This window comes from Carlito syrichta, unplaced genomic scaffold (genome assembly GCF_000164805.1).
Source record: "Carlito syrichta isolate Samal-C Ts95f unplaced genomic scaffold, Tarsius_syrichta-2.0.1 Scaffold306713, whole genome shotgun sequence".
In the NCBI taxonomy this organism is placed as follows: Eukaryota; Metazoa; Chordata; class Mammalia; order Primates; family Tarsiidae; genus Carlito; species Carlito syrichta.
This window is the reverse complement of record NW_007250809.1, coordinates 351,681-365,800: the sequence shown is the minus strand read 5'-3', so window position 1 is coordinate 365,800 and position 14,120 is coordinate 351,681. Positions and strand designations below refer to the sequence as shown.

At 46.3% G+C, this 14,120-nt stretch overlaps 1 protein-coding gene across 1 annotated transcript in view; it reads right to left on the bottom strand.

Moving 5' to 3' along the window:
* The window catches only part of CACNA1E (calcium voltage-gated channel subunit alpha1 E), a 410,647-nt gene that overhangs the window by 295,797 nt on the left and 100,730 nt on the right, over positions 1–14,120 (bottom strand). Inside the window, exons 4-5 of the mRNA XM_008063298.2 lie at positions 12,672–12,777; positions 11,706–11,845 (exon numbers count right to left, since the gene is read on the bottom strand). Of these exons, the coding sequence (XP_008061489.2) occupies positions 11,706–11,845; positions 12,672–12,777 (246 nt within the window). The remainder of the gene's footprint in view (positions 1–11,705; positions 11,846–12,671; positions 12,778–14,120) is intronic.

The following is a 14,120-nucleotide window of genomic DNA, read 5'->3' as shown; positions in this document are numbered from 1 at the left end:
TACCACGCCCGGCTGATTTTTTGATTTATTGTAGAGATGAGGTCTCGCTGCCCAGGCGGGTCTCGAACCCGCGGGCCCAGGCAATCCACTCACCTCAGCCTCCCAAAGGCGTGAGATTACAGGCTGAGCCACCGAGCCCAGCTCCTTTCCCTCTTCTCATCCTATCTAAATGGCACTTGGTCCTGAGGTCTCAACACCATCATCAGTTTCTTAACCCTCCTCCCCTCGGATTAGGTTAGGGTCCCAGTGAAGAAAGTTCTCCTAGCATCCTAACACGTCTTCTATGCAGCACTTTATACGTCATTAAACTTAAGTTTAATTTAGTAAACTTCTCAACTAGACAGCAAGCTCAAAGACAATGGAAGTCATATCTGTCTGCTGCCGTATCCCTAGCAGTCAGCACAGTGTTTTAAACAGGATGTGCTCAACTCATACTGACTGCTATGTCCTACCTTTCCTCCTGTCTTCTCCTGGCTGCTCTTATGTCTTCCCCCTCCCCACAGGCCAGAGTTTCACATATGGGTACTAGGCACATTTAGCCCTGAGTGGGCTTCGTTCTGGCTGTTTCTCCCTCACCCAGAGTTTTGATGAAGACTCAAGAGCAAAGATACTTCAAGCCAGGTCAGTTTCAATTTGAGCTCCCCCATGGCCAGTTCTATGGTCCTGGACTTTGGAAGGACTCTCCAAGACCAGGACCCTGAAAGAATGGTAGGAGAGGAGGTGAGAGGCAGAGACCCCCTCAGTGATATAAATCATTGCAGAAGCATCTGAAGTGTGAAACAGTCACACCTGTCACTCTGCCTCCCAATCACTGTCCCTGAGTTGGAGGCCAGAAAGAAAAGCCATGGCCTTGAGTCCCCTTCCTAACCATTTTGTCACCAAGGGCCTGGCTCCTGACAGAAGAGTGGCAGCCGAGAAGGAAGGAAATGAAAGGGAAAAGGAGGCAGTCAGAGCTCAGTCTTCTTGTCAGCTCTCTTCCTGGCAAGGACTAGACTCTGACTAGCAGGGGCTCTCACCAGACATTGCCTTCAGCCTTCTTTCATGATATCCAAATGTGGGTGCACAGAAACTGACCCCTCTGACCTATGCACGTTTTGTGAGACATGGAGAGAAAGTGAGGAACAGAAGGCAAAGAAAGGGAAGATGAAACAATGAGAATCTAAAAAACGTAACATTTTCATTGTTAATAAAGGCCTTTGTTTCAACTTTTACTCTGGAACTTCTTTGTTGTTCTCATTGATAATCACTATAGATTTGACGAGTTTTGGTAAAAGTAGACACATTACCTAAAGAAAATAAGATACACCCTCCTGTCTGTCTTGAAACCAAGTGATAACTAATGGAAAATGTCAAATTTGAGATCGTTTTAGAATTTACAGTAAGTTTCAGTGAGGTTTGTTTCTGGGTTTGTTTCTGTGGTTGCAAGAGATAAATGACTGTTCGTAATGAGGTCTACAGGACCATAGTATTTTGACCATAGTATCCCTTTCTGTTTTTATACATTGTTTTTTCAAGGCACTCAGGGTGCTTTACATGTATTTTAACATTTGTCTTCGTAATATCACTGTCCTGAGGGAGGATATAATTGTTCACTGATTTGGTATTTTGCTTCATTAAACATTTGCTGCAGAGGCTGTGCTGTTTAGTAGATATAGCATGGGCTTCAGAATTGTTGATTATAGAATCAAAATGCCAATCCATCCCCATAGTAACTGCTTGGTCTTCAGCAAATGACTTAGCCTCTTTGAGTTTTGGTTTCCTCATCTGTAAAATTGAGATAATATCTGTCTTGCCTTATGTTTCTATATTTAACATAATATATGCAAGTGCCAATATAGTACATGAAGGTTTCTACATTTAAAATAAAACATGTGACTGTAAAAAAGAACAAAATCATGTCCTTTGCAGCAACACAGATGCAGCTGGAGGCCATTATTCTAAGCAAATTAACACAGAAACAGAAAACTAAATACCACATGTTCTCACTTGTAAGTGGGAGTTAAACAGTGGGCACACACAAGCATAAGGATGGGAACGACAGACACTGGGGACTCCTAAAGGAAGGAGGGAAAGAGGAAAAGGAAGGTTGAAAAACTATCTACTGAGACCAGGGGCAATGGCTCACACCTGTAATTCCAGCACTTTGGGCATGTGAGGTGGGAAGATGGCTTGAGTCCAGAAGTTCAAGATCAGCCTTGGCAACACAGTGGGGCCTCATCTCGACAAAAAAATCAAAAAATTAGCCAGGCATGGTGGCACATGTCTGTAGTCCCAGCTACTTGGGAGGCTGAGGCAGGAGGATCACCTGAGTCACCTGAGTCTAGGAGGTCATGGCTGTGGTGAGCCATGTTTGTGCCACTGCACTCCAGCCTGGGCAACAGAGTGAGACCGGGATGGGGAGGGGAGGGAGAGAGAGACAGAAAGAGACAGGAACTATCTATTGGGTACCATGCTCACCACTTGGGTGACAGGCTCAATAGAAGTCCAAACCTCACCAACATGCAATATACCTATGTACCTGCACATGTACCCCTTGAATCCAAAATTTTTAAAAGGGCATGTGAACTCCTGATTAAATGCGTGCTATCATCATCAACCCTGTTATTTTCCTCTTTGCTTGTCACAAGACATGGTGCAACAGGTGGGGCAGGTGTTAGCTTCATTTTTTTAAATGAAGTTTCATAAAAGAAACTGAGGCTGACATGATTTATGTAGCCCTCAGTGTCACAGAGAGAATGTATGTCAGAATCAGGACCAGAACTCAAAGTCCCCAAATCATTCAATCCAGTAGATTAACCTCAGTTTCCATGCAAGTTACACATATATATTCCAGCCAAATAATGTCTTATTTCTCAATACCCCCAGTTTCATGACCTGAATCCAACCAAGAAGCAGCAGATTCTCATTGCTAGGGCAGTGGAGCAAAGCTGCAGCAGGGCTCCAGATCTGGAGTTCCACACACTAGGATGCAAGCCCGGGTCCCACGTACCTTCTATAAGACCCTGGACAAGTTGCTCAGCAACTTGCACCTCAGCTTTCTCTTCTGTGAAAAACAAAGTATGGCCGGGCACAGTGGCTAACACCTGTAATCCCAGTACTTTGGGAGGCTAAGGTGAGAGGATTGCCTGAACCCAGTAGTTTGATACCAGCCTGGGCAACATAGCGAGACTTCAACTCTACAAAAAAATTAGCCTGGTGTGGTGACACATACATGTAGTCCTAGCTACTCAGGAGGCTGGGGCAGAAAGATCGCTTGACCCCAGGAAGTCAAGGCTGTGGTGAGCCTTGACTAATGGCACTAACTGTGCCACTGCATGCCAGCCTGGGCAACAGAATGAGGCTCCGACTCAAAAAAAAAAATAAAAATATAATAAGTAAAGAAAGGCTGAGTAAATTGATTATTCTCCCAGATCTACAGTTCAGTGACTGAGTTTCAGTAACCTCAACCTTCACTTGTCTTCATCTGTCCCCTTTCAAACCAGCATACCCTCTTTTTCCTCTCAATATCTGCACTATCTCCCCTCACCCCATCCCTTAGGTCACCATGCTGCACTCATCTGCTACTTCCTGACTTCAGTGACACATATATGAATTAGTGCTACTGCATGTTCACATTTCACATGGACACATTTCCACTGAACTGTGGGCCATATTGACAATGTAGACAAAGCACACAAATCTCTGTTCCACCGAGGAGACATATTTCCTCCACAGAATGGAAATCTACACACTCCCTTTAATTCTCAGGTCTCTCTTGCAAATCTGTAGAATGAACATTTACACCATACTCAGTTCTGCTTTGCAAACGTGCCTCAGAGCTTTCCCCCTTGCCTCTGTCATCCATATACGCTTAGACATCAGCATGAGCGGGCAGGAGCTCAATGGCCTGAGACTGGGAACTTCAGGCCCAGGACGGTGATCTGACTTAGAAAACACCTTGCCACAACTTCTTTCCCTGTATCATCCTGAGTGAATGAAAAGCCAGAAGAAAAAAAAAATCTCAAGCAAAACCACCTGGGGATTGTGAAGCTTCCTTCACTGTCTCTGGTTGTTCCTCCTCTTTGTTGATAACAAAGCCAACTCAGGCCCCACCCAGTTCTGTTCATACTGAGCTTCTGTCAATGGGCAGGGGTGGCAAGAAGAAGCCTTTCAGGAAAGAGAAACCATCCCAACACCAATGTCTTACACCTAGAACATAGTAATTGCTCAATAAATACCTACTGAATGACTCAATGCTGCATCTCAGTATAGGAAAAAAAAAAAAAAAGACAGGACACATATATGAGAAAACACCACCTACTACCCAAGGAGTAATCCCAACTCGACTGCCCATCAGCTAACTGGCATGATCATTTGAAATATCCCTGAAGAAACTGGGTTTATCATCAGCAAAGAGTTAAGAAGAGACTTTTAAGCTCCACATTTTGCTTTTTTCCTGCCTCTCCTCCAAATCGAAATTCTGTATTCTGACCTTACCCATCATTCACTCACCTGGGGGGAAAGGCAACTGGAACCGAAATAATGTTCTGATAGAAGGAGACGCCTCAAGCAGCAGTTGTGCTCCCCCAGTGTAAACAGAAATGAACAAAAAGCCAGAGAGGAGGTGGAGGTCTGTCAGAGGGAGGAGGTGGAGGTCTCAGAGGGAGGAGGTGAAGGAAGGTCTGTCAGAGGAGCATCCAACAACCATGCCAGGAGAAAACTGAAAAGCAGTGAAGCTGAAGAGTGGCAGAACTCCCCAACACCAGCACTAAGCCACCCAATACCTAGTCTCCTACTGACCCAGCTCAGCTGAGTCACTCCAAGCCTCCCATTTCCCTCCTGAGCCTCAGTTTTCCCATCTTCTAAATGTCAAGTTTTCATGCCTGCTCCTGCTACCGGCACATCCTGCCCTTGCTCCCCACCTCCCCTCCCACCTAGAGCAGAAAGGAAAGGACAAGTCTGTGAGATCCTGCCAGGCTCATTGGCATGGCGATGCTATATAAATACCCAGTGATATCATACTATTACTGCAGGGATTTAAATTGGGCTGGGGGCCCAGGAACTGTGTTCGCAACTCCTCCCCCACATCCTCAGTCCCAAGAGACAATGCTCCCAGGGGGAATAATGGTGCTTCCTCGATCTTTAGCTGCTCAGGAAACTCATGTATTAGGGCAGCCTCCTTACAGAAAACCCTCTAAAAATACCTATCAATATATATTTAGCTCCAGAGATCACCCTCCCACCAGGAGACTGCAGGCTAAACCCTCCTGCATGTGCCTCTGGCAAGAAGCTGTGGACCAAGGATGGCAGCTCCCAACTACTCTGCAGCATTCCCTTGGCTCTTCCCTTCCCTGTTCCTTTTTCCTTAGTCTCCCTTCCCTCTGCTTGGTTTTGCACAGCCTCCCAAACTGCAGCTAAGGACCAGGAGATAACTCCTTTCTCTTTTCCATGCCTTTCCTCAGAGTTGCTTCCAGGGTAAAAAAGAAAAAGGACTCATGCAGCATCCAGAAAAGACTCAGAACTAAACATGCCACCCCCTGCTCAAAGCCTTCAGTGGCTCCCACTGCCCTCTGGTTAAAGCTCCTCAGAATGGCCAAGACTGGCCACTGCTGGCCTCTCCAGATATCTCTCTCCCTATGCCACTCACTAACTTTCCAGGAGTGGACTGAGGTCTCTTTCTCTCTCCAAGCTCCCTGGCTACTTCCAAGCATCTGTACACAACATCCTGTCTCCAGAAAGGCTCTCCTCCCATGTATCCATTCTTCAAACCCATTTAAATGCTGCTCCCCTCAAGGAGCTTTCTCCAGTGCCCCACTAGGTTGGATACCTTTCTTCAGGTTCTCAGGACACATGGCCTGACACTCCCAATGCGGGGCACTCAGCCCCATCCCACCCATGCCATGCACAGTGCCAAGCATACTGTGGACACTCAACAGTAGCTCTTAAGTGGCTGCCTGGACCCAGGGATGCTGGTCTTGGCATAGGGAGGACGAAGAGCCAGGCTCAGACACACGTGCCCCTGCCCAGAGTCCACGCCATGTGTTCTGCAGTGAAGGGACAAGTCAAGGCAGGTCACCCCCATGTAAGCCTAGCAAAACTGACGGCAGAGCACACCTGGAATGGTTTCTGGGGTTTGGTGGAAAAATAGACAATAGCACCAGTATTCAAGAGTAGCTCTGTAATATCACCCATACTTCCAACATACAATGGAAAAGAAAGATTTCCTAGAGGGACAGCGCACTTCTCACCACGCGGCCTGAACCCAAAGATGCGCCAGGGAAATAGGGAGTGAAGAATAAACTGCTCTGGTAGCACAGGAGCAGCTGGTGCTATCACGGAGTGTGGGAGGTTGTGTGGCTCCGGGAGGGCGCCCAGACACTGACAGCAACTGGGCCTGGGTTCAAACTCAGGCTTTCCTCTATGCCAGCCATTTGGATTTGAGCAAGTTACTCAAATTGTCTGTGTCTCAGCTGTAGAATGGACCTGGGAGATAGGCCTTATAATTCTTACTTTGTGGTACTATTTTTAGGATTAAAAATTATATCTACTATATAGAGAGAGACAGACAAAGAGAGACTGAGAGAGATAGAGAAAGAGAAGTCATCTTTGGCATATGGTTCAATAAATGGTAACCTTTACTATATTGCAAATGCCAGGTGATGTGATGCCACTGCTTTCTCCTTACCCTCCCTCCGCACCCCTCCGCAGTCACCTCTAGGAGGTCAGGTCTTCAACATACAGCCCCGACCCTGCCCCCACCACCCAGGAAGCAATCCCCAAAAGGTAACTCCTGCAAAATAGGCCCAGATGATTGAAAACCCAACACCTCTTAATGGCCTAGGTACTGGGCTCCCAGTTTTCCCTAGCAGAGTCATCAGAATGGGAGGAAGTAAGATGTAGACAAAGACACAGGTAGGAGAGGCATAGACACTGCCTGGCTCAGCCGGACCAAGGGGAGGAGCTGGGAGCAGACAACCCCTCTCTGCCCCAGTCCTGGGCTTCCCCAGCACTCTTTTTTGTATCTTATAGACAAGAGAAAAGGGGGATAGAGCAAGAAATTCAATTAGCACTTATTGAGCAGTGACTATATGCCAGGCACAGGGCACACAGACATGTCTAAGGTGCAATGCTCACCCTCATTTCCCCATTGTCTCCCATGATTTGGGGGTGCCCTTGAGTTTTCATCCTTCCCTCTCATCTGCCCATCTATTCTGGATACCATAACTTATTATTAAGATCAATGAATAGGAGTCATCACTTGCAGTCATCTGGAATCCTCCAGGTGGCCTGACAAGTATGGAGAAACAGCATCTTCCAAGTTGTTCCCAATACAAATGAGAACCCAAGTTCTAGAAGATAAGAGTTTGTGAAAGGAAGAGCAAATTCCACTGTCTTTTAGCAAAAATGAGAACATATCAACTTTGGTATTTTTCAGCCCCAGCATTTCCTTCCAAATCCAACAATGCTCTTTTTGCTGAATTAATAAATAGATGAGTAAATGAGTAAACAAACAAAGCAATTAATGAAGAAATCAGCTGTAACTTCTGATCTGGTCTCTACACATCAAACACACTATGTTGACAGTTAAGTAACCTGCCTACTTTGCTGCAAGGCAGGAGTTTTATTCCAAGACCACAAAGACAAGTCTGAGGATGGACACATGGGAATTCATCCTTCTCCATCACACGTGAGGTCCCAGCTTTGGATTGGGAACATTTCCCTGGATATGTCCCTCCCTGGTGCCATCCCAACAGCTTCAAGGAAGCCAAAAAAACCATGAAATCACAGAACTTTAGAATCACAGAGTTCTTGGGGTTGTGAGGTGGGAAAAAGAGTGTCAAAGAAGGAACTTGGAGCCAGAAGGTGTGGACTCAGTCCTAGATCTAGTGCCAACTAGCAAGCCACGTGCCCTGTCTGACCCTCAATTTCTCTATCTGTGAAATGAAGATAGCAAGCTCCTTCCTTAGGGATTATGAGAATTAGATGAAATAATGTCCTTTCTAAACCACGACTTCCTTCAACTTACAAGACTAAGAATGAATACCGAAGGGTAGGCGGTCAGAGGGGGCAGGCAGAATGTGGTGGCCCAGGTCCCCTACCTACCTGTCTCTTAGAAAAGGTCAATGAGAGCAGGGCTTCCACTGAGCCAGCAGTCTGACACATCAGCACCCATCTCCCCTTCCTCCCCTCCTGTCAGCACCGAGAGCTGAGTTGTGCAGCCTCAGCCCTGAGGCGCTGCATCGTGCTCCTGCACCTGTCATTCCTCTTGTGCACAGAAGGAAAATGGGAGGTGACACCTGGAGATGAGGTGGGAAGGAAGAGCTGTCAGCAGGGACTGCTGTGGGTGCAGGTGTCAGGAAGGCAACAGGGGAATCATGGGTGGCCTGGAGAGGGGGCTGCACAGGGCAGGGGTTGCAACACCAGGCCCAGGTCAAAGGGCACGGTTCCAACTCCTAGGTCTGCCATCAAGAAGCAGGTGATCTGGGCAAATGACTTACCTTCTCTGAGTCCTTGATGACAAACTCATCCCTAAAGTCTGCTCTGCCTGCCTCACTGGGTTGGTATTACAACATATTTCACTGAATCTAAGACCCCAACAATTGGAAGATGTTCCATAATTATATGTACCACTTAAAAAAAAAAAACACTGTCAATTAAACTATATTATGCCACTATTGTAAGACACGGACTGATTCAGAGATGTTCCAGATGAAAAATGTGCTTGTGAGAAGCGATGGCATGTGGTAGATGAAAGCACTGTGCAAATGAAAGGCTAAATGTGACCACCCACTACTGTGGGAAGGAACCACAACTCGCAGCTCCTCAGTAGGCATGTCCAGAGTGCTGAGACCTCTCCCTGGCATGCATTCTCATGTGAATTAAGGAGAGAGAAAGAGGGCTAGGCAGTGGCCAGCCTTTAATCCCAGCACTTTGGAAGGCTGAAAGGGGAGTTTTTACTTGAGGCTAGGAGTTCAAGCTCAGCCTGGGCAACACAGCGAGACCCCACCTCCAAAAATAAAAATAAAAAATAAAACAATTAGCTAGGTGTGGTGGTGCATGCCTACAGTCCCAACTACTGAAGAAGCTGAGGTGGGAGGATCACTTGAGCCCAGGAGTTCAAGGCTGCAGTGAGCTATGATTGTGCCACTACACTCCAGCCTGGGTGACAGAGCAAGATCCCATCTCTTAAAAATAATAATACTAAATAATAAATAATTTCTTTAAAAGGAGAGAGAAAGACAACAATCTGTGCAGGGAAGAAGGCTAAGCAGTGGGTCTGGAGAAGGAGCTGAAGTAGAGTCCTACGGGTTCAGATGGGAAGCATAAGCCAGACAATCCACAGAGCCAGCAAAGTCTGAAGAGCCACTAAGAAAGAGAGACATGAGGACTGGGTGGAGACAGCACACAGGGGATGATGGACTCAGTCAAGTTCAGCATCTGTACCCTACTCGGGCACCCCCTGAAAACACAGGTGAGAATCCAGAGGGCCTTCTGGGCTGTGCTAACAAAAGAACCCGGCTGATTCCTGCAAATCTGTTCCTTCACAAACTAAGGATAAGGCTTATTTGAAGAGAGGATTCTCATCTCCCAAGACTCTCCTCTTGTCCGGTTAAAAATCCTGGTTTCTCCACCTCCCCTCACCCAGCAGAGTTCCAAGGCTCTGCTCCAGGACGGCCGGATTCTCCTTCAGAAGTCCTTCGGCCCATCAAAATGCCTCATAAGATGCGACAGACAAAAGATGTAACTGGAGCATCTTTGATAATTATTTTTCACAGCAAAAAACAGAACACAATCTAAGAGTCAAATAATTACAAAAATGAGAAGCAAGCTGTGTACATCTATCTAACAAACTGCTGATCAGTCATTACAGATTTTTACCAAAATATGCAATAACATGTAATATTCTCATACTATATTTGGAAAAGGCAGCACAATGACAAGCAATGAAAGGAGAGCTTGCTTGGCATTAGGGGGCTTGCAGGAAATACCACAATATAATCAAAAATTTTCTTTACTTGGAAATTGTTTTCTTCTTTGGGATTTTCTGTATTTTCCATATTTTTTTAATAAACAGATAATCATTTAAAATAAAAATAAATGAGCTAGTGCTCGCTTTGGCAGCACATATACTAAAAATAAATAGACTAGACAAGAAATGTCAAATGGACTCTGACACATACAGAACTGACAGAACCAAGAACTGACATAAACTTAACATAGAGTATATATACATTACAAAACTTTTCTTCTAGATCAAATCATAACATTTCTAAATGGCTCAGATTCTCATTTAGGTCCCTTTGAACGCAGTATCTATTATTTATTTTTGGCACATTTAAAACCTCACCCAATGTCCTTCTGTAACACCATGCATAAATTGGATCTTCATATACCACATCATATTTAAAATGCAGTAGCAGAACTTTAAGAAAAACAACCTCCAGAAAATCCTTTGGTAAGGCAACAGATGTTTTACAATGAAGAGTCACCCCTACCTATTTATCTGTTCTCTGTATTGAGGGGCCGGCTGCTCACGAGCTTCCATTCACATATTCCAGCCCATTTCATCTCCAGTGTGTGTGTTTTCTCTTTCACTCAATCACAATTGGCGTAAAGGTTAAAAATATGGGTGTCATGTCTATTCCACAAGACAATGAACATATGCACCTGTTCCCAAACCCTTATCCTTCTCAGACTTATGTGACTTTACCTGCCCTATCCCCTCCTCTGACTATTCCCTGGGGGGAAAATAATTTTCTTTTCTCCTCTCTTCTTTTGGTCAGTTATGATAACAGTACGTAACTCCCCCTCCTTGTCATTCTAGACCTGTCCCTTCTTTTCCTCACAGGTTTGATCTCTGTCTGCCAGGCAGTTGAGAAGGGAATTGCCAGACCATACCCCTTGTTGCCACATCCACACAGGACCACTCCTCCAGCCCCGAACCCCCTTCCTGCCTGCAGACACCAAGAGCCCCCAACACAAAGACCAACAAGAAGCCACAAAAGCCCAGAGAGACACACCCACCACACCATTCCCAAGGGCCACCACACTTGCTGCCAATGGTATTGGGTCAGCCCACTATATCTGTTTCCAAGAGGATGATTTATCAAATATTTAACTAAATGTACTGCCATCATATATGCTGCCGTGACACTGGGTCAGCCCCAATGTAGCATTACTATATTAACTTCCAAGAAATTATTTATCAAGCATTTTAATGAGATTCAATTTTATCCTATTAATAAATCTGCAAATCATAAAAAAATTCCGCGGTCAGAATATGAGTCTCAATTATCAGCTCAGAAAATATGGCTGGAGTTTTCTCCAACCTCCCAGAGAAAATGCACTTGACTGTATCTTTTGGCCCATCCTTTGGGGATGCCTCTTAGACTGGGGTAAGCTGCTTGCATTAGTGAAAAGGTTTATGGGAAACGTCATCCTCCCCAAGGAAGTGAGTGTTCAGCAAGGAAGCCAAGCACAGGATGGAAAACCAGAAGCGGCAACAGCCAGACGCGACTGAGAGTCCCACATCCCCTGTCTAATGCCACACTCTTCTAGGGGTGGGTTACCTATGGTCAAGCCCCATGGGAAATCAAATCTTTGAACTTTTTCTTCCGCCCCTACTCCACAGACGGCTGTCCTTCCACTCTGGACCCCTGCTCCAGACACTTCATGACACTACCACCCCACACGCACAAAGATGGAGAGCGAAGAAGAGGACTCACCCGCTGAGAACCACAATGAAGTCCATGACGTTCCAGCCATTGCGGAGGTATGAACCCTTATGGAAGATGAAGCCCAGGGCCACAATCTTGATCCCAGCTTCAAAGCAAAAGATCCCAATGAAATACGGTTCTGTCTTCTCCTGTAGGATAAGGAGTAAAGATACCAGTAAGGGAATGGCTGTACTTTACCAGACACAGACAAAGACACACCCGGCCAGATCCTGGATGTCTGTGCTGGGCCCGCCCATGTGCCTGTGATGGGGTGAGGGTGCTAAGGACAAAGGAGTGCCTGGGGCTACAAGCTCTCTGTGACTCACAGAGTACTCAGGGCAAGGGAGCCCCAGGGGAGCCAGCTGTAGAAACACATGTAGGAGTCACACCTAGGGGCTGCAGGTACTGCCCAGAAAGAACCCTGTTGGCCCTGGCTTTGTCTGTCCTAAAGGAATTTGCTGGTCTTCACACAAGTTGGAAGTTTGGGGGCTGTCATTCACAGGTAACCAGGCTGAGGCCACTCACCCACCCACTTGGATTTTAAGCAATTTGTTTGCTCTCTTTAGGGGGAATACGTTAGACAAGTGACTCACTTCTTTAAGGAGAATATGGACGTAAGCACTTAGAAATTCTGTTCAGAACCACAAATCCACGTAAGCTTTGAGCATCCTTCATCCTCTCCCCACTGCCCTCCCTCCTTCCGCTCACTAAGAAGTCCCTCAGGAAAGAGGATTGAAGCAAATGGACCCATGTCTGCCCTTTCTTTTTCCCTGGCTGCCATGTGGTGTACACATATGTGTTTGTAATGTCCCCTTTTCCTGTGAATCCGCATGGGGTTTGTCATTAGTCTGTCCCTCAGAAAAAACTCCTCACAGAACTCACAGGGAGGAAGGGAGGGAAGGGTGGGGAAACACAGGAGAAGGAAACCAAGGAGGCTGGAGGAAAGGGGGGGAGGGAGAGGAGACAGGTACATACCAGTCTTCGGGACATGGGAGTCTTGTCGTCCTCAGGAAGATGCTGCTCCAGGGCCAAGACGATGCAGTTGGCAATGATAGTGGCCAGGATCATGTACTCGAATGGCGTGGGGAAAAGAGGAGTTAAGGAACAAATTCATCAAAGAGAGAGGAACGGGGCCAAGAGAGACGTGCACACAAATACACAAACTTTATCAAACCACACTGTGTCTGTGCCATTGGCATGGTTTATATTAGCAAGCAGGCAGGCAGGACAGTGGATGGTCCTTAGTGTATGAGACCATAACCATTTGTGATCTGTCTCTGAACACAAAGCATCTGCTCCAAGAAAAGAGATTAAATAGCCAATAAATAATATAGTCAGGCATATGCCAGACACTCCAGAGAGTGAGTGAATTCAGTGAATAATCCAGGAATTAACTGGGCCGAAATGGAAAGAGAAGAAGGCAAGAAGAAACAGATGAGTGCTATATCAGGCCCGCTGTCCCCCACAGTCTTCAAACCACTGAGAAGGGTCAGGGAGCTCACATTGCCTTTTGCCCTCTCTGGAAATCTCATCTGGAGTCCCCTCCTCTAGGACCTCTGCTCAACTGAGCAAAAGAAAAGTCTTTGGAAAAGAAACAATTCACTCCATGTGAGCCTCCTTCTATCTTAAAATCCACCTCAGAAACACTTCATAGGACCACGAGAAGTCTGTCCAACCTAGCTTTCTCCTAAACATCTGTATCCATAGGAAACAGATGCATCGTGAGTCAGAATCCAGGACAGCAAGGTCCAGGCCTCCTGGAACCAAGCTACAAAGGAGTGAATTCAGGCTTTTTTTCCCATTACATTTTCCTAAAAACAGATGAGGGGCTCCCTGTGCCTTTTTGCAAAACAGGACAATGACTCACATGTCAGCATCCTGACTCCTGCAGAAAGGTTGTGCTACCAGCTCAGGGGGAGGCAAGAGGGACTGCTAGAAGACGAAGGAAGATGGAATCATTGACTCCCAGAGTCACCATACTGCATGCTGAGACTTCATTCCATAATTACTGTCATAACAAACACGAGCAAGCTCTTGCTACTGGCCTTGCTGAGCATCCTGTGCTCTGGAAGATGCTAGAATCAAGGCAAGAGAGAAAAGTAGCAGATCTGGCAAAGCGGAGGGAAGGGAAGGAGCCATGCTCCTCATCTCCCCATGCATCAAAGTTAGCTGAGCAGGATGCAGGGCCTGGAGGACGAAAGAGAGGGTAAATCAAGGATTGCCCCCCGTGCCTCCTCATACCATCATATTTGTGGCAATGGCACAATTGGCAAAATGTTAAATGAGCATTAGGGCGTCTGTGAGGACATTCTACATGCAGGGCACAGGGCATTCTACAGACAGAAGCAGTGTATGCAAGGGGACGTAAGTGCCCACCAGTTGCTCTGGCCCTGGTATCAGCACAAGAGGCTGCAGGACTAAGAT